This window comes from Scyliorhinus canicula, chromosome 9, assembly GCF_902713615.1.
Source record: "Scyliorhinus canicula chromosome 9, sScyCan1.1, whole genome shotgun sequence".
In the NCBI taxonomy this organism is placed as follows: Eukaryota; Metazoa; Chordata; class Chondrichthyes; order Carcharhiniformes; family Scyliorhinidae; genus Scyliorhinus; species Scyliorhinus canicula.
Genome location: NC_052154.1, coordinates 151,754,301 through 151,775,722, shown reverse-complemented (window position 1 = coordinate 151,775,722; position 21,422 = coordinate 151,754,301). Strand labels below are relative to the sequence as shown.

The 21,422-nt window shown below is 45.9% G+C and overlaps 1 protein-coding gene across 1 annotated transcript in view; it reads left to right on the top strand.

Moving 5' to 3' along the window:
• The window catches only part of LOC119970944 (ovochymase-2), a 126,763-nt gene that overhangs the window by 18,840 nt on the left and 86,501 nt on the right, over positions 1–21,422 (top strand). Inside the window, exons 3-5 of the mRNA XM_038806055.1 lie at positions 996–1,105; positions 12,137–12,228; positions 17,646–17,818. Coding sequence (XP_038661983.1) covers positions 996–1,105; positions 12,137–12,228; positions 17,646–17,818 — 375 coding nt within the window. The remainder of the gene's footprint in view (positions 1–995; positions 1,106–12,136; positions 12,229–17,645; positions 17,819–21,422) is intronic.

The window sequence follows — 21,422 nt, the reverse complement described above, 5'->3', positions numbered from 1 at the left end:
TGGACGAAGTCGTCCGCATCCGTAGGGGTTGTGAAATAGTGCTCCCTGCCCTGGTATGTGACCGGGCTGGGTACAGCATCCCAAACTTCATTTTTCTCCTGTACAGGACCGCCTTCACTTTATTGAACTCTGCCTGGCGCTTTTCCAGGTCCGCCCCAATATCCTGCTTTATCGTGATCCTGTGTCCCTCCCAGTTGTAGGCCTTCATTTGCCTGGCCCAGCATAGGATTCTCTCCCGGTCTTGGTACCGATGTAATTTGGTGATGATCATCCTGGGCTGCCCCCCAGCTTTGGGTTTTGGCTGGAGAGACCTGTGGACCCTGTCGATCTATGGTGGGTTGGGGAAGCTGTCCCTCCCCACCAGGTTCCTCAGCATCTGGCCCACGTGGTCTTTTGTGCCCCTGCCTTGGTTCCCTGCTGGCATGCCCACTATCCTGAGGTTTTGGCGCCTCGACCGTCCGCCCCCCCCCCCGCGCCTCATGGGTCCACCGATCCACTTGCTCACTTCTCCTATCCTTTGCTGCTGCTTTTGACCTCTTTGTGGTCTCTGGAGCTACTGCTACCTGGCATCTCTCCTTGTCTGTGGGTTGATCCAATTGTTGGTGGCTAATTTCAGTCAGAAGCGCTTATTTTCTAGTTCTTCGGAGGAGAGCCATATTTTGTGCATCCGCCCAGCACTTCCCCATCACCCAAAGTCCCTGAAATAACTGATGAGACTAGCCCACTCCACCCCAGTCCACTCATGCCCGTCGTTCTCGGACTAACACGCTGCCCACACCCTCAATGTCATTCAACCCTTGTAATGTACCTTTACAAAATTTATGAATAAAGTATAGTTTTGAAAAGAAAGCACGAGCCTGTTTATAATAAATGGGCTAGCAGTGCCATTCAAATAGCTGGGAGAGGAATAACATAAAATGTGTTTCAGGAGCTAGAGCTCTTCCAAAATTACAAACATACTGAAATTAACTGTTCTTATCTCTTCTCTTTCTAAGTTTCTAAGTGTGGCATTCATCCTGCACAGGGAGGGGTCCCGTTTTTGCTGAGCATGTGGAATCGTATTGTTGGGGGCAAGGAGTCAGAGCCTGGAGCGCATCCTTGGCAGGTAGAGTATATTGTGTCCTAGGGCCTATGTTAAACATGATCAATGAAAACCATTGTCTATAAATGCGACAATGTGGTCTCTAGCCTGAGTCTGAGTCAATAATTACCAGTGGAGGTACCTCGAGAGGTTCTTTAACAGTTACACGTGACATGATTGCACATTCAGCGAGCCAATACTTCAATGCTTCCAGCCACAGAGATACCAAGCACTCAGTTTGCCTGGGGTTATTGAATTATTGGTAACACATTGTCAGTGTGTAGGAAAAGGTACAGAGCGTACTGAGATCAATCATGGAGCAGGGGAAGAGAAGGCTAATGTTTACATTCTAGAAAGAAGGAAGTAGGACAGAAGGCAACCATTCAGGGCAGCGCGGTGTAGCAGTGGTGAGTACTGCTGCCTCACGGCGCCAAGGACCCGGGTTCGATCCTAGCCCCCGGTCACTGTTCGCGTGGAGTTTGCACATTCTCCCTGTGCCTGCGTGGGTCTCACCACACAACCCAAAAAGATGTGCAGGGTAGGTGAATTGGCCACACTAAATTGTCCCTTAATTAGAAATAAATAATTGGGTACTCTAAGAAAATGTATTTTTAAAAAAAGAAGTCAACCATTCGGCCCATTGAGACTTCTGTTAGCAATAACAGGAGTATTGTTTTAATTCCCTATGCCTTAATATCCTTATATTAGCTAAACTTCATTGAAGCATGTGGAATACACAGTGGTGTAGGTAAGATAAACTCAAAGTATTACTTTGTAAAGTATTAAAATGGGAACACGAGATGCAAGTTTTAAAATATGAAAATTAAAACTAAAATGACGATTGGGAAGATTGGGGCGGCATGGTCGCACAGTGGTTAACACTGCTGCCTCACAGCATCAGGGTCCTGGGTTTGATTCCAACCTTGGGTGACTATCTGCGTGGAGTTTGCATGTTCAACCTGTGCCTGCGGGGATTTCCTCTGAGTGTTCCAGTTTCCTCCCATAGTTCAAAGATGTGCAGGTTAGGTGGATTGGCCATGTTAAATTGACACTTAGTGTCCAAATGTTGGGTGGGGTTACAGGGATGGGCTTGGGCCTAGGTAGGGTGCTCTTTCAGATGGTGGTGTAGACTCGAACGGCTGAATGGCCTCCTTGTGCACTGTAGGGATTCTATGGTTCTTTGAACTGTTTTTGAGCTTAAAGTAATATAAATACAGGGGATAATCTTCCAGCTAAGGAAATATTGGGACTGGCGATCAAAAGGGTTGATCAAGAAAATAGGATTTGTGGAGAATCTTGAAGACGCAGAGATTTGGAGAGATTTTTTGAGAGAATTGAAAAGTTTTTTTAAAATTGTTTTTTTTTTAAAGGGGCAATTTAGCGTGGCCAATCCAGCTAACCTGCACATCTTTGGGTTGTGGGGTTGAAACCCACGCAGACATGGGGAGAATGTGCAAACTCCACACCGACAGTGACCCAAGGTCGGGATTCGAACCAGGGTCCTCAGCGCCGCAGTCCCAGTGTTAACTACTGCGCCGCATGCTGCCCTGAGAACTGAAAAGTTTAGGGCCTTCACAGCAGAAGTCATGGCTGTCAATAGTAGGAGGAAGGCAATAGGGGAGGGACAAGTTGTAGTCATTAACGGAACACAGGCGCCTTGAAAGGTGCTTGGTTTGGAGGAGGTTACAGAATTAAGGAGAGGTGAAGCCTGAGGGGCATTTTAAATTGACATCTATGAGTACCTTGTTGCTCAGAAATGCTAACGGAATTAGATAGGATTATATAGAATCACAGAATAGGTACAACACAGAAACAGGTCATTCGGCCCGATCAGTCCATGCTAGTGTTTATGCTGGCGCTCAAGCCTCCTCCTATCTTTCCTCATGGATATCTGTCTCTGTTACTCTCTATTTGCCCCTCCCTCATATGTTTGTCTTCTTTCTACATCACCAAATTAATAGTACGCCCACTCCCTCTGGCAGGGAGTTCTGCATTCTCACCACTCTGTCTTATAGAAGTTTACTCTGAATTCCTGACTGGATTTCTTGGTGACTATCTTATATTGATGACGTTCAGTTATCGTCTTCCCCACAGAGGTGCTGTTAGGTAATTTTCCCTTGTTGCTCGTTATGCTTTTCCTTAATTTGCTCTGTTTTAATTACCTTTGCTCAAGAGTCGCCAGGTATCTTTCTGATACCACCACAAGGTTCAAAACTGAATACTGATCAAAGACTCGATACACCAGTTAGTAAGTTTGAAATCAATGCACATTTATTTACACACACAGTCACTTATTACTCATGCACAAACTCTACTCACTAAACTACAACTACTACTAAAAGCCTATACTTAGCTTCGGGTGCCCACTCAGTCAGAGGAACAATGGCCGTTGTCCGATTCTGAGGCTGCTGGCTTCGAACTGGTATAGAATAGTAGCTCGGAGCGCCTATCTCGTAGCGTGCGTTGACCGTAGACTTACTTGGCTGGTGCTTGGCGGGCCTCTTGTCGCTGAGAGCCAAAGGCCAAGATGAAGGTGAAGAAGAAGAGAGCGATCTGTCTTTGGGGACTCCTCTTTATACCCCAAAGGGTTTCGCGCCCTTCTGAGCGGTTCCTGAACTTGGCCCCAATTAATTAGACCATGTCCCAATCATTTGTATTGATTCTCTCCAATAAAGGGGTCGTTGCTTGATCACTGGGCGGGTCCTAGGTGACTGCTGGCCTGCCTTTGTTTTAGTCTCTACTGGCGCCGTGGAGTCTGCCCTGGTACCGATTGCTTAAATGTTTCTCTTTTGTCCCCGGAGATAGCTCATTACTATGCTAATGGCTTGTAGTATCAGTTCTGTCTGGGAGCTGCAAGTTCCAATCCACAAGCAAACCTTGCACCTACTTGTTTCCTTAGCACTGTCCAATTTTCCCTTTACTCTTTGCAAGTGCCCATTTTGAAATCAGGACATGGCCCCCCAGGTGGCTACACTCCCTCCATGTGATCCTCAACGCGAAGCGTGAAGGATCACATTACTGCGTTGTCTTCGTTCTCTGACCAAGCAGGGCACCCATGACTAGGCTCTACACTGGCCTAACCTCTGCAACACAATTTTACCTAAACAATTTTACATACATACATCATGAAAAACTCTACGGGGTGCTATGGCATTAAGGCATGCATTACAAAATAAAAAAATTGGAACCTCTAACTATTCTTAATAAACTATCCTCACTCAAACAATTCAAAAATATCCTAACATTTTAAACTGTACAAAATAGCAGCATACAAATTTCTCTGGCTTGGCAGTCAAACACAGAGATTACAATTTTTATAAATTGAAACAAACGAACACACACAAACAAAAAAAACGGATGCACTTTAATCCATGTCAAGGGGTTCGGGGGTCTGGTGGAAACCGAAGATAATGGATCTAGTTCTGTATACCGGGGTGCGAGAGCGGTAAGCTCTCCTTCGCCAGTTCCTCATTCTAATGGTCTGCACGACACTGCAAAGAATCGCCAGTGCTAAAAGTGCTTCTACGACATATGAGAGCGAATACCACGTGATAAACATATCACACCAGGTTGGGGTACTGCTGACTGTTGCTGGGCTCTGTGTACTATGTGGGAGGGAATCATTGATGGCCTGTGGGGTGGGGGTGAGGGGGTTAGCATTCGCGCGCAACCAAAGGGATCCTGCTAATGTCTATGTAACAAAAATGGAGGTCGTCTTCATCTTTTCTTCTCTTCTTTTCTTCTCTTCTGGTCTTCTTTGAGCTTCTGGAATCCTGTGAACACAAGCATAATATCTGTCATTTCTTGCTTAAGATCTCGTGTGTTTATCTGTCTGTCCTTTATTGCCAATTACCCTTTAGAATTGGTCACCATCTGTGACTCCCTCATTTTTGTTTTAAACCGAATTTCTGGACAAGACATTCTGGTAAAATACCGACACAGTGCGAGCCGTCTCGCAGCCTGTGCGATTTACCATCCCAATGTTTGAGGATGTAAATAGCATGAGGAAAGCAACCGAAGGGTCACTATGAAACAAACCAAAAATCTTTTGAACTAGAAGAGCCAAAATGAAGTGCGTATGGGCCGCGGCAGGTAAGAATTGGATGGAACCCTCAGGTAGGACGGTATGTGCGCTACCCGAGCGTAGCTGACCAGAGGCGGGGTCCTCAGGCAGGGCGGGGATAAGTGCCGTTTCTCCACTGCCTGAGTAACCGGCAAGAACGGGTACGAATGTGGTCGTCGTGGGGGGTTGCAGTAATGCTTCTTCCATCAAATCAGAAGAGCAGTTATGAACCGGTGACTGGGCAAATTCTCAGAGGTTTCTGCTGATAAACTAGTCAGTTGTCCGTGGACAAACTTGCTCCATTAACTGCCAAGGGGCGTTAAAGGAGTGGTGGCGTGGGGCTGTGAAAACTGTGTAAATTCAAAACAATCAACACGTAACAAAAACACATACAATCAAACATGGTGCGGTTCCATCAGAAAGGACGATACCGTAAATCACATTTGGCTTGGGTGTAACTAGCATATGGAGTCAGTGTAATGTGACTGAAGAAGAGAGGAAGGAGGAGAGAAACAAAAATGAAGTGGCATTGCTGAGGTGTCCCTGCCATGAGAAGTGGTGGGTAAGCGCTCATAGTTTGCGTGGGGCAGCTGGGACCTTGCAGCTGCTGTGGGGGGTGTTCTCTTTCATATCTGGAGGGGAGTCTAGCTGGTGGTGGGGGTCTCCTGCAATCTCGGGAGAAGTGTCCTGGCTGCCCACAGTTGTAACATGACCCCTGGGGTACATAAGGTGCAGCAGGCACTCTGGTGCATTGTTCCCTTGGGCATGGTTCCCTGGGTGGGGAGTCGTGGCTGTTGGTGTCGTTGCTGGTTCGGGGGACATTCGTGGGCTGATTCCATTGCTATTTCAGGGGGGCTTGACATTCTCGTGCGTAATGTCCTAATTGTCCGCAATTATAACACTCCTGGGATTCGGTCAGCTGTGGGCTGTTCCTGCCCTCATTTATCCATGCGGGGTTCTGGTGCACTTTAACTGGATGCATATCTGCATCTGCCTGTTCTTCCTCGGGTTTCTTAAATGTGGTTTTGTTCTGAATGGATTGCTCCCAAGCGCGGGACAACCTTTTCAAAATCCATTTCTCATTGTGGGCCTCATCTGAGGGGTCGTAATTCGCGCAGGCTCTCTGTCCTGCCTCTGTTGCATGGGCGACCAAGATTCGAGTCCATTTTGCCATGTTATCTGCGGATAGATGGGCGCGGGCTAATTCACCAAAAACTGCAGTGAAATGAATCCACAAGCGTCCAGCAAACGCTGTGGGGTGTTCTGTTTTCTTTTGCCTACATCTATTTAGGCCTTCTACCGGGTCTCCTCTGTTGTAGCCGATCGCATCAAAGATCGCTGTGTGCATCTCTTTTTGGGGTGCCTCCTCCTACATTAGAATCTTAGAACAGTACAGCACAGAACAGGCCCTTCGGCCCTCAATGTTGTGCCAAGCCATGATCACCCTACTCAAACCCACGTATCCACCCTATACCCGTAACCCAACAACCCCCCCCTTAACCTTACTTTTTTAGGACACTACGGGCAATTTAGCATGGCCAATCCACCTAACCCACACATCTTTTGACTGTGGGAGGAAACCGGAGTACCCGGAGGAAACCCACGCACACACGGGGTGGACGTGCAGACTCCGCACAGACAGTGACCCAGCCGGGAAACGAACCTGGAACACTGGAGCTGTGAAGCATTTATGCTAACCGCCATGCTACCGTGCTGCCCAATGGGGGTGTGTGCTGCCTGTTCAGTGGGGGGTTGGGGTGCTTTCCTTTTTTGGTGTGGAGATGCTCTCTGTATGCACTCTATCAAAATCTTCCATCATTTTTTTTTTTAAAATAATTTTTATTGAAATTTTTCGATACAAACATTTATCCCTACTACATTTTAAATTATAACACAACAAATCCCCCCTGGAAAATCCTCCCCACGCCCTCTCCCGCGCGCACCCCCCCACCCTCCCCCCCCCCCCCACGCTACCAGTCTAGCAACCAAACCGTTTCTCCCTTTCTGCCGATGGCCTCGGGCAGTCATTGCCCGCGACCCCCCGCTGACGTGCTCCCTTCGTTGCTATCCCCCCCCCCCTCCCTTCCCCCCCCCCCCCCTTTCTCCCCGGGTTGCTGCTGTTTCGGCCTCCAGTTCCTATCTCTGATCCAGAAAGTCAAGGAAGGGCTGCCACCGCCGGAAGAACCCCTGTACCGACCCTCTCAGGGCGAATTTGATTCTTTCCAATTGGATGAAGCTTGCCATGTCGTTTAACCAGGTGTTAACACTTGGTGGCCTTGTGTCCCTCCACTGAATCAAGATCCTTCTCCGAGCCACCAAGGACGCAAAGGCCAATACTCCGGCCTCCCCCGCCTCCTGTACCCCCGGCTCCACCCCAACCCCAAAAATCGCTAGCCCCCACCCTGGTTTGACCCTGGTTCCCACCACTCTCGATACCGTCCCCGCCACCCCCTCCCAGAACTCTTCCAGTGCCGGGCACATCCAGAACATATGTACATGGTTCGCAGGGCTTCCCGAACACCTAACACACCTGTCCTCACCCCCGAAGAACCGACTCATCCTAGTCCCCGTCATATGGGCTCTGTGCAGCACCTTAAATTGGATGAGGCCCAACCTTGCGCACGACGACGACGAATTGACCCTCTCTAAGGCATCCGCCCATGTCCCATCCTCTATCTGCTCTCCCAGCTCCGCTTCCCACTTGTCTTTCAGCTCCTCTATCGATACCTCCTCCACCTCCTGCATTATTTTGTAGATGTCCGAGACCTTCCCTTCTCCGACCCAGACCCCTGACAGCACCCTAATCTTCCATCATTTTAAAGGTCTCTATTAGGTCATCCCTCTTTTCTGAAGAGGCAGCAGACCCACCGGTCAATCCTTTCCTGATATGTATATTCACACATTTTTGGTATAATCCTTGTAAATCTTCTCTGCACCTCGCCAGTGCTTCAATATCCTTTGTATATAACATGGTCACCAGAACTGCACACTGTACTCTAAGTATGGTCAAACCAAGTTTTGATACAAGTTTTGCATAACTTCCTTACTTTCAATTCTAACCCTCTCGAAATACAGTCGAGTGCTTTGTTTGCTTTCTTTATTGCCTTGACAACCCGTGGCTCAAACTTTAGTAATTGGTATATCCATTTGTTCCTCGACCCCACCAAGACTTGCACCTTCTGAGTAATAAGTGTAACATTTGAACTGTTATGCGGATTCAGACTTGAACAGAATAAATAATGACATTGGCAAAGCTATAGGATTATAATATTCTCACACTAATCTTATTGAACTGTGTTTTGAAATCGCTAGGATATGAATAGCACAGTGATAAACAGGAGAATAACACCATGCACAAGCTACTCATGAGAAATAAAACTCACAAGCTAACCTCTTTCTATTCAGTTATGACCTGATTTTACAAATACCCCACAGAAGCTGAATCCTCCTGATCCATAGGACAACCAGCCTGTCTAACTTTAAGTTACAGGATGAAATGTTCGCACACCCAGTTATTTGGATGGATTCCACAAAGCTGAAATTTCCACACATTCTCCAGTCATGCCCTTCAATTCCTTTACTTTAATCCACAGGAAAACATTTTTTAACCCAAGCATTTTGTCTTTAACTTAACAACAGAAAATCTCCCGCTCCAGGTCTCCACTTTAACTCAACCAAGAGATGATAAAGAGCTACACATTCCCTAATCGATACTCAAGTTTTTTCCCTTACCCAGTCCAGCTGGTCCCCTCCCATCTTTGTTCATTCCTAGAGTGCTAGTCAGGCACGTAGCAGAAAAGATTAAACTCTGATGCACTGGGAAATATCTGGCTGTACAATGAGGAGCAAAAGAAGGCACATTTCTTATACCCCCCTGTACATGCGTTCAGAACCTGTGATGATCAGAGTTGGTTACTCCTTGTATGATCAGCTCTGTGAGTGGTCAAAGGTGATGTCACTCCCTATGGACAGATTCCCTAAGATCCGTTTGAAAATACCCTCTTTAACTCAAAACTCTCAAAGCGATCTCGCATTCCACATGCTTGATAAGCGAAACCCAGGTAAGTGTGGCCTTCATACTGTTCGAAAGTTCTTCAGTCCTCTGACCGTAGTGATAACTATGAAATCAGAAGGAGTTACAAGATGTTCACCCTGCCAGTGTTTTGACATGATGTGGAGATGCTGGCGTAGGCAAGCCCAGGCCAGATGGTGGGGGGGGGGGGGGGGGGGGGGGGGGGGGGGGGGGGGGTGAATGCAATGCGACATGAATCCAAGGTCGCGGTTGAGGCGTACTCATCTGTGCGAAACTTGGCTGTAAGTTTCTCCTCGGTGATTCTGCGTTGTCGCACATCCTGAAGGCCACCTTGGAGAACACTTAGCTGACAATCAGAGGCTGAATGCCCTTGACTGCTGAAGTGTTCCCCGACTGGAAGGGAACATTCCCACCTGGTGATTGTTGCGCGAAGTCTGTTCATCCATTGTCGCAGCGTCTCCATGGTCTCACCAATGTACCACGCTTTGGGACATCCTTTCCTGCAGCGTATGAGGTAGACAACATTGGCCGAGTCGCACGAGTATGCACCACGTACATGCTGGGTAGTGTTGTCAAGTGTAATGGTGGTACCCATGTCGATGATCTAGCACGTCTTGCAGAGATTGCCATGGCAGGATTGTGCGGTGTTGTGGTCGCTGTTCTGAAGGCTGGGTAGTTTGCTGCAAACAATGGTTTGTTTGAGGCCACACGGTTGTTTGAAGGCAAGTAGTGGGGGTGTAGGGATGTCCTTGGCAAGATGTTTGTCTTCATCGATGACGTGTTAAAGGCTGCGAACAGGATGACGTAGTTTCTCCGCTCAGGGAAAGTACTGGACGATGAAGGGTACTCTATTGGCTGTGTCCCGTGTTTGTCTTCTGAGGAAGTTGGTGCGGTGTTTTGTTGCGGCGCATTGGAACTGTCGATCGATGAGTCGAGCGCCATATCCCGTTCGTACGGGGGCATCTTTCATCGTCTGAAGATGTCTGTTACGCTCCTCTTTGTCTGAGCAGATCCTGTGTATACGGAAGACTTGTCCATAGGGGGTGGCTTCTTTAATGTGTTTAGGAAAGGATGTCCTGAAGCGTGGTACATTGGCGAGACTATGCAGACGCTGCGCCAACAGATGAACGGACATCGCGCAACAATCGGCAGGCAGGAATGTTCCCTTCCAGTCGGGGAACACTTCAGCAGTCAAGGGCATTCATCCTCTGATCTACGGGTAAGCGTTCTCCACGTCGGCCTTCAGGACGCGCGACAACAAGAATTGCCGAGGAGAAACTTATAGCCAAGTTTCGCACGCATGAGTACGGCCTCAACTGGGACCTTGGATTCATGTCGCATTGCATTCACCCCCCACCATCTGGCCTGGCCTTGCGAAATCCTACCAGCTGTCCTGGCTTGAGACAATTCACACCTCTTTAACCTGCTCCATCTGGACCTGTAAAGACTTAATTATCTGCAAAGACTCGCATTTAAAGTATCGTCTTGCATCATTGACTTTTTCTGTATATATGCTTCTGGAACCCACCTCTTCATTCAGCTGAGGAAGGAGCTGTGCTCCAAAAGCTAGTGATTCGAAACAAACCTGTTGGACTTTAACCTGGTGTTGTAAGACTTCTTACTGTCTTGACATTTTCAATAAGAACAGACCCCTTACCTGACTACCTATTACAGACTTTTGGTCAGTTAATTGCCTATATCGTGTTTTAGGGGTGCAGCACACAGAACATTCCATACTGGGTGAATTACTCAGATTTTCCTTACTATTTTCCACTCCCTCATCCCTTGTTGATCCATTAACCCAGCAAATTCAACAGAGGCCAATTTGACTTAACATGTCTTATGTGCAATCTCGTAGCCCAGCAGACTTAACTGGTATGCAGCCAAAACGTGATCTGCTATATTGTAATTTCAATCCATGCTTACATACGTGACCTCCCTAATCTTCACAACAAAGTGCACTTATCCCTCATTTATCTGCGTTGAACTTCATTTGCTAATTATTTGCCTATTCTGCACGTTTGTTCATGTCCTCCTATAATCTTTTGCAGTCTCCTCAGCATTGACTATCTCTGCCCAATTTGTGCCGTCAGCACCCAAATTGCGTTTTTGATTCCAAAGTTCAATTTGTTAATTTTTTAAAAATGTTTAGAGTACCCAATTAATTTTTTCCAATTAAGGGGCAATTTATCATGGCCAATCCACCCACCCTGCACATCTTTATGTTCTGGGGGTGAAACCCATGCAAACACAGGGAGAGCGTGCAAACTCCACACGGACAGTGACCCAGAGCCAAGATCGAACCTGGGACCCCGGCACCGTGAGGCAGCAGTGCTAACCACTGCGCCACCGTGCTGCCTTAGTTCAATTTGTTAATGTAAACGGTAGATAGCTAGCTGGCTGAAATCTGCATGCAACCACCCAGTCTAAATGATTTAATAAATAATTGTATAGGCCCTAACTGGATTCTGGGCTCTGCACTTTAGGAAGAATGTCAAAGTCTTGGAGAGGGTGCAGAGAAGATTTACTGGAGTGATAGCAGGGATGAAGGATTTCAGTTATGTGGTAAGACTAGAAAATCTGAATTTGTATCCTTTAGAGCAGAGAAGGTTCAGTGGGGATGTGATAGAGATGTTGAAAATGACATGAGTTTGATAGAGTGGATTAGGAGAAACTACTTCCAATGGATGGAGGGTTTTCACTAATGGGCACAGTCAAGGGAACCTGAAGACAATTCTTTGTTACATAGTGCGTAGTGATCAGGAATGCACGGGTTGAAAGGATGGTAAAAACACTTGAAAAGAATAAAATGAATAGCGGGCTATAGAGAGTCAACCGTGGGACATGGAAACTGAGTGGAACTTTCAAAGATCCGGCACAGGCACAATGGGCCAAATGGCCTCCCTCTGTGCCAAATGATTTTATGTACATTTTGTGGCTTTAACGGTGTCATCGGCAGGTCTCTTTGAAACGACGGAAATCCCATTACTGCGGAGGGACGATCATCAGCGAGAAGTGGGTGTTGACAGCTGCTCATTGCATCCGGGACAGGTACAGACATTCTGAAGTTGTCCTCTATCACTAGTAGCTCATTCCATGACTTAAAATCAATCTAACAAGATAAAAAACTTTCCTGCAGGAATGGATCTGTTACGTCTGCCTAATTTAAACCTTTCTACTGATGGCTTAGCGATGTAGCTGGGAGGGCTCAATGGGATGAATAGATTTAAAGGAATAACCTTCTATTAATTTCTCCTTCATATGTTTGTCTAGCTTCTCCATATACACGGTGGTTAGCACTGTTGCTTCAAAGCGCCAGGGTACCGGGTTCCATTCCCGCTTGGGTCACTGTCTGTGAGGAGTCTGCACTTTCCCCCCGTGTCGTGTGGGTTTCCTCCGAGTGCTCCAGTTTCCTCCCACAAGCCCTGAAAGACGTGCTGTTAGATGAATTGGACATTATGAATTCTCCCTCAGTGCACCCGAACCGGTGCCGGAGTGTGGTGGCTCGGGGCTTTTCACAGTAACTTTATTGCAGTGTTAATGTGTTAATGACAATAATAAAGATTATTATTACATTATTTGCCTCAACCATTTCTTGTGTGGCAAGTTCCACATTCTCACCACTCCACTTAATTTCAGTTGTAACATTTTCAATTAACCTCCCACACTCACAGCCTCAAAAGCTTTACGAGCATACAAAATAGGAGCAGAAGTGGGCCATTCAGCCCCTCAAGCCCGCTCTGTAATTCAATAAGATCATGGCTGATCTGTTGGTGCTTCAAGTTCCACATTCCCATCTACCCCCAAGAACCTTTGATTCCCTTGTTAAACAAGATCTATCTACCGCTGTCTTAAAACTATTCAGTGATCCCCCCTCCCCCCCCCCCCCCCCCCCCCCCCCCACCTCCAGCGCCTTCTGAGGCAGAAAGTTCCAATGTTCGCACAACCCTCTCTGAGAAAAAGCATTTCTCCTCATCTCTGTCCTAAAAGGTTCATGCCTAATTTTAATACAGTTCCCCCTGTGAGTTCTGGACTCACCCACAAGAGTAAACATTCTTTCCACAGCCACTCCCTCACTCTTCTAAATGCGAGTGGAAACAAACCCAGCCTGTCCTACCAATCATCATAAACAATCCATTCATTCCAGGTATAAATTCAGTGAACCTCCTCTGAACCGACGCCAACGCATTTACATCCTTCCTGAAGTAAGGAGACCAAAGCTGCTCACTATATTCAAGATGCAATCTCACCAATGCCTTGTATAACTGAAGAATAACATTCTTTTGTTTATGTTCAATTCCTCTCGTAATAAAAGATAGCAGACACGATTGAACGGCTCAGCTGCACCCGAAAAGCAGTGTGCCGCAATAAAACGTGGTCGATAGAAGCTGGGAGACCTCGCTCCCGGCATCTACCCGGCTCACAACGCCTCATGAGACATTGCGGCGTAAATCCCACCCATTGTGGGTGGGATTACATTTTGGTGAATCTGCATATTAGAGTGAGACAGCTACTCGCACTTTAATGTGAAGATTCCCGCGACACCCGAGTTAGTGGGATCTATCGCCTTTACCTCGGACACCTCAGGCAAGCGCTGTTCAGCACTGATCTCCACAAATGGGGATCAGTGGCACCCAGGTATATGCCCTTTGGGCAGGGTGGTACCTGGGCCGAACCCGTACCCTTCATAGTGAGTTGGGGCTGGGGTGGGGGAGGCGGTCAGGGTTCGTGTCGGGGGCTCCAGAGATCAGGACGCTCTCTCGCTACACTGAGGAGTTCGGCAATAGGAGCTCAGTGCAGAAAATGGGGCTGTGTGCGGCCTTGGTCGCTCATTCCCAGCTGAGGCCCCCTATCTAATTCAAGTGACGCTTGATGGTGCTGGATTTCTCTGCGCTGTGAGTGCCGGGAAACATATGGCTAAATGTGCTCGCTATGGGACACTGTTCCCATTTAGTTAAATCAGACCAGCATTCTGTTAGAAATCTTGAATACATGTTGTACCTCCATTCTAACATTTTGTGACTCATGTACAGGAATACCTCTGTTGCTCGTTGTGTTAGAACATAGAACATAGAACAGTACAGCACAGAACAGGCCCTTCGGCCCTCAATGTTGTGCCGAGCCATGATCACCCCACTCAAACCCACGTATCCACCCTATACCCGTAACCCAACAACCCCCCCCCCCCTTAACCTTACTTTTATTAGGACACTACGGGCAATTTAGCATGGCCAATCCACCTAACCCGCACATCTTTGGACTGTGGGAGGAAACCGGAGCACCCGGAGGAAACCCACGCACACAGGGGGAGGACGTGCAGACTCCACACAGACAGTGACCCAACCGGGAATCGAACCTGGGACCCTGGAGCTGTGAAGCATTTATGCTAACCACCATGCTACCCTGCTTCTCTCTTTAATTGGCTCTGTTTATGGCAGTTAATATGATCGCCTTCATTAATTCTAATCACGTTGGCTCAAGAGCTGCCAGGTATCTTTCGATACCGCCATAAGGTTCAAAACCGAATACTGATCAAAGACTCGATACACCAGTTAGTAAGTTCAAAATCAATGCTCATTTATTTACACACACAGTCAATTATACTCATGCACAAACTCTACCAACTAAACTATCACTACTACTAAAGCCTATACTTAGCTTCGGGCGCCCACTCAGTCACAGGAACAATGGCCGTTGTCCGGTTCTGAGGCTGCTGGGGTCGAGCTGGTACGGAATAGTAGCTAGGAGGGTCTATCTCGTAGCGTGCGTTGATTTTGGACTTACTTGTTCTGGTACAGCTGCTAGGCAGGCCTCTCATCGCTGAGAGCCAAGGCCAAGAAGAACGATTCTCTCTTGGGGGCTTCTTCTGATACCCAAAGGGGCTTTGCGTGCTTTTGGGCGGTCCTTGACCTTGGTCCCAATAAAGGGGTGGCTGCCCTGATTGCTGGGCGGGCCCTGGGTGGCTGTTGGCCTGCTTTGTTCTAGTCTCCTCTGGCGCCCGGGTGTCTGCTTTGGTATCGTTTACCTAAATGTTTCTCTTTTGTCCCCGGAGATGGCTCATTAGTTTGCTAATGGTTTTGCAGTATCGGTCTTGTCTGGGAGCTGCAAACTCCAATCAACAGACAAACCTTGCACCTGCTTGCTTTCTCAGCATTGTTCATTTTTCCCTTCATTCTCTGCAAGTGTCCATTTTGTAATCGGGACGTGACCGCCCCAGGTGGCTACACCTCGATCCTTTCGCACCTTGGAATTCTGCAGTTTTTCTCTACTCTGCCTTTTTACTCTTCCTGCCAAAGTGAACAACTTCACATTTTCCCCCATTACACTCCATGTGCCAGATGTTTGCCCACTCACTCAGCCTATCTATATCTGCAAACCTCTTATGTCTTTTTCACAACATACCTTCTTACCTATCTTTGTGTTGTCTGCAAATTTAGCTACCATGCCTTCGCTCCCTTCATCTAAGTCATTGATGTAAATAGTAAAAAGTGGAGGCCCAATACAGAACCCTGTGGCACTCCGATAGTCACAGCCTGCCAAACATTCAAAGACTCGTTTATGTATACTCACTGTTTTCTGTCAGCCAGCCAATCTTCTATGATGAAAATAAAATTCTGTGGATAGTGGAATTCTGAAAGGAAAACAGAAATGCTGGAAAAACCTAGCAGCTCTAGCAGTACATGTGGAGAGACAAACAGAGTTAATGTTTTGAGTCCATATGACTCTTCTTCAGAGGTAGAAACGCATTGAATTTCATTTTACACTGTTACAAGATGGAGCAAAACCGATCTTCTATTCAGGCTAATATGTTACCCCCTACACTGTAAGCTTGTATTTTCTGTAATAACGTTTGATGTGGCACCTGCTCACTGGAAATCCAAGTACAGCAGGTCTACAAGCTCTCCTGTATCCACACCAAATGTTACCTCTTCAAAGAGCTCTAATAAATTAGTTAAACATGATTTCCCTTTCGCAAATCCATGCTGACTCTTCTCAATCATCTTGAGTTTTTTTTAAGTACCTCTTTATTGCTTAATTTTAACACCTTCGCCACAACAGATGTCAATCTAACTGGCCTATAGTTCCCTATTTTGTGCCTCTCTCCCATCTTGAGTAGTAGGGTTATATTTCTTACATTCCAAACTGATGGAACCTATCCAGAATCTAGGCAATTTGGGATAATTAAGATCAACGCATCGACTACCTCATTAGCTACTTGTTTTAGGGCAGCACAGTGGTGCAGTGGTTAGCACTGCTGCCTCACGGCACCGGGGTCCCAGGTTCCCGGCTCTGGGTCAATGTCTGTGTGGAGTTTACACATTCTCTCCGTGTTTGCGTGGGTTTCACCCCCACAACCCAAAGATGTGCAGGCTAGGTGGATTGGCCACGCTAAATTGCCCCTTAATTGGAAAAAATGAATTGGGTACACTAAATTTATTTTTTAAAAGTTAGCTACTTGTTTAAAGACCCTCGGATGAAGTTCATCTGGACTTGGACACTTGTCAGCATACAATATCCAGCGGTTTGTTCAGGACTGCTTCCCTAGTGACTGCAATTTCATCAAGTTCCTCTCTCCCCTTAACTTCTTGATTTGCAGCTATTACTGGAACGTTTTTTTTTCTTTTCTCTATTCTAAGACAGAAGGAAAGTATTTGTTCATTTATCCACCGTCTGCTTATTATCTACTACTAACTCCCAATGTCAATCTCTAGAGGACCAGCACCCACTTTACTTACTCTTTTCCTGTAGAAACTCTTGTTTGTGTTTTTACATTTCTTGCTAGCTTCCTCTCATAGTTTAATTCTTTCTCCTGATTAATCATTTAACCATTCTACACTGGAATGAAGTTACTGTGAAAAGCCCCGAGTCACCAGATTCTGCACCTTGTCTGGGATCGCCCCACCCGAGGAAATAGATATCTACCCATTGTTCTCTTTGATCATCTTAAACAACTCAATGGTATTACCTCTTAATCTTCTAAATTTAAGGGAATACAAGTTAAGCCTGAAAAGGAGGATTTGTAATTCTACGTTACCACTGGCAACCTTCAGGCATCCCAAGGTGATTTACAGTAACTGAAATTCTTATTAAAAAATGTTGTCACTGCGCAATGCAGGAACCATGGCAGCTAGTTTGTGCACAGCAAGCTCCCATAAAGAGCTCTGTGATAATGACCAGATGATCTGTTTTAGTGATGTTGTCTGGAGGATAAATGGCCGTGGTAGATATTAGATAGAACTCCACTGTTTTTCTTTCAAAGTGTGCCAAAAGATTCTTTTTACATCCACATGACACCTCATAACTTAACCCTTTTAAGTCCTTCCAGCATTGTGTCATGTTTTCCAGACCTGTGCAGCTTAGAGGGAACATTGCCAACAGGTCCACTCACTGTGGGTTCCACCTGATAAGAGATTATGTCCCTGCATTTGTTGCATTTGTTACCCTTTGCTTATTTTGTTTGGCCTCAGGAACATCTTGTCCGTTTTGAAGGTGACAGCTGGGGAATACAACCTGAAGAACCTGGACAAAGAGGAGCAATCGCAAACGGTCAAACGTGTTATCATGCACCCCAAATTCAAGGCTGCCTACCCAGTTGAGTATGACATCGCTCTTCTGGAACTCAATGGCATCTTCACCTTTGGTAACTTTTAGTTGAACAACTTTCATTTGTTGTCATGTTATTCTTGAAGACTCTTGTTGTAACAGGTTCAACGTCATGCCTCTGATACATTACTGGTTTCATGCTGGTATATCCATGCGAGTTGGCAGTGCTGAGTTCTACTGGCTCGTAAACAAGGTCTTTAGTCTCTCCTGACCTCGGCCATGGTTATGTACTTGCCTCTTCATCAGAAGGATGTGGGTTCCATTCCCAATCCAGCTGCTTGAGTGAATATCCAGGTTGGCATTCCGTGATGCCGGTACTGAGAGGGTGCTGAATGGTCCGTTTCTGTGTGGTATCATTCAACAAATGATTAAGGAGGCATTTCTACAGTTTCATGTTAGAAGACAATTTAACAAAAAGGAATCACATACTTTTGAAATGTGTTGCAAATTTGCCATTTAAGGATTCTGACAAAAATGGAAATAATTATTGAACAAGAAATAATGATTACTTAATGAACAGTGTACCTTCTGTTTGACTAAACCAACATTTATTCACTAATCTAGCAACTGGAACATTTGGATGGGATGTGGAGGTGGGAAGCCATTGAGAAAATCAGGATAGACTTTCCGTCAGAACATCGGATATTACCCCCAACTGGAGCTGCTGACTTCACCCAATTCAATAATACTCCTAACTCAATTTACCCCGGTTTACTTTGTGTGCTGGTTTTCTTTGCAGTTCTTTAATGCTTTCTTTCCTTTTGTCCTTTTGTCCTTCCCTTCTTTTTATTTCTTACACGTGAACAAAGGGAATTGATAGGCAGGCAGGACTGGTGTGTCCATCAAGCCTGTTCCACATCCTGATTACTGAGCATCATCACAGCTAAACACTTCTTTCGCCCCAAACTCCCTCCTGCATGCACGTCGATCATGCAACCAGCTGAGAGAGGCAATAAAAACAGAGATAAACCCAGGGTTACTCTCTTGAACAAACTGAAATGGACCAGTCTCATGAACACTGTGGTTACAAGTGCAGGGCGGAGGTTAGGAATTCTGCAGTGAGTAACTCAGTTCCTGACTCCCCAAAGCATGTCCCCATTCAGCAGGCACAAATCAGGAATGTGCTAGGATATTCCTCACTTGCTTGCTTAAATGCAGTTCCAACAATATTCCAGGATCTGTTAGCCTGCTAGATTAGCACCCTGTCCACATTCACTCTGTTCACCACCAATGCATAGTGGCAGCAGTGTGTACCATCCACAAGATGCACTGAAATTTGCTAAGCTTCCTTCAACAGCACCTTCCAAATCCATGACCTCTACCACCTTGAAGGGCAAGGGCAATAGACACATAGGAACACCACATTTTTAGACAGAGGGTAGTGGGAGTCTGGAATTCGCTGCCTGAGCTGGTAGTAGAGGTAGAGACCCTAATAGCGTTGCATCAAGATCCTTGAACAAAGCAGAAATGAACTATGCACAAATAGAGAAGGAAGCTCCAGGCATCATTTTCAGAATCAAATATTCTTATCTATACCTATATGGAAGGACTTTCGTAAATTTTCCGACCGATCATAGACCACTGATAATGATACTTGGGTCGCACACTGGTATTCCATCTCCAGCAGTGAGCCAGATGCAAACATGGGCATTGCTGTAGTCAGCACATACATTCACAATAAAATATCATCAATCAAATCTCCATGGGAACACTGACGGACTCTCTAGATTCCCGTTACCTAACGAGTCGTCAATGAATAGTTCGGGTGGTAATATTTTCCATTTCAAAGCAGTCAGTAACATGCCTGTAACCGCAGGACAAGTTAGGAAGTATACCAGAAATAATCCACTGCTGTCGGAAGTTATGGATATGGTATTTTGTGGCAAGACCATGGGAGCAAACCCGGAGTTGAAGCCATACGTTACCTAAAGACTCAAACTATCCATTCAGGCTGGCTGTTTACACTGGGGAATGAGGGTTATCTTTCCACCATTGTTAAGGAAACTTGTCTTAAACCAAGTTCATGAAGGTCATTGTGGGATAGTAAAGATGAAGGAAATAGTCAGAAGATATTTTTGGTGGTCAGAGCTCCAGCAAAATGAAGGAGAATGCGGACATATGTTCGGCTTGTACAAAGGTTCAAAACCTGCCGCCACTTGGAGTTCATATAGATTATGCTGGACCATTCGAAGGGCGAATGTTTTTCATTGTGGCAGACGGTCACTCGAAATGACCTGAAGCCACCATTATTGCTGTAGTCAGCACATACATTCACAATAAAATATCATCAATCAAATCTCCATGGGAACACTGATGGACTCCCGTTACCTAACGAGTCGTCAATGAATAGTTCGAGTGGTAATATTTTCTATTTCAAAGCAGTCCTCGGAGAGAACAATAGAAAGACTGAGTGAGATTCTGGAAAGATTCAGTTATCCTGAACATCTTGTTCATGACAATGGGCCACAGTTCATTTTGCAAAAAAATTCACAAATTATCTAAAGGAGAACGGAATCCAATACATCCAATCAGATCCTTATCATCCTGTCACAAATGGGCCAGCTGAAAGGTTTATTCAGACAATGAAGCATTCAGTGAAGTAACTTGTGAGCAAGGATCATTGTCTGTATGACTAAGCCAATTTAATAATAATAATCTTTATTACTGTCACAAGTAGGCTTACGTTAACACTGCAATGAATTTACTGTGAAAATCCCCCAGTCGCCACATTCCGGCACCTGTTCGGGTACACAGAGGGTGATCTGGTGACATACAGGAATACAATACAAGTTCTCCGACATTACTTGTGGAAAACATCAGTTATGCACAGTGTTTAATTTGCTGAAACCGCCTAAGACAAGAGAAATTGTTGAGAAGAAACGGCAAAGTCAGGTTTTGCAAAATAAGAACAAGGCTAAACGCTGTGTTTATCAGAAGGTTAGGAAGTATTGGCAAGGAACTTGTACCACGAGTGCAAAGTGGAACTATGCCACCAGTAGGAAGTGGAACCTGCCTTAGCACAGACAGGACCGGTCTCCTAACTCAGGACGATTTAGCGTGGAGAAGACGTGCTGATTAACGTTTAGCAACTAGAACCGGTTTGCCAGAGACAGAGTCAACTAAGTGTCCGCGACAAACTGTGCCAAGTGAAGACTTAGACATTCCTGAGAACCTGACAATACCAAAACAACTGTGGAAGACAGTACCCCAGTTGAGGACACTTCAACCTCTGAAAACTACGATGACTCCAGTTAAGGCAACTACGGACGATGTCCAGACTAAACCAAAAACACCAGAGGTTACAGTCAACACAAAAAAGATTCGCTGACAACCACACAGAAAACAACGTCATCCGAAAAGTCTAACTTATTGACTGTTGTGTTTACTAATTGTTCATATTGTAAATTTTGATTGTTCAGATTATATTGTGTTTCATTGCAGGAACCTCTATTGTCAAGGGGGAGGAAAGTGTTGTGTATTCCTCTTTGTTCCTAGTTGGAACAAAGTAACTTTGAGGGTCCGATCACATGACATATTGATGATGTCATTGGCCATTCATGCTGGCAAACGGGCAGTCGATCCTAACAGCCTGTTCAGCAAACATCTTTCCAATAATGCTCTTGTTTGTTTATACCTCCGTG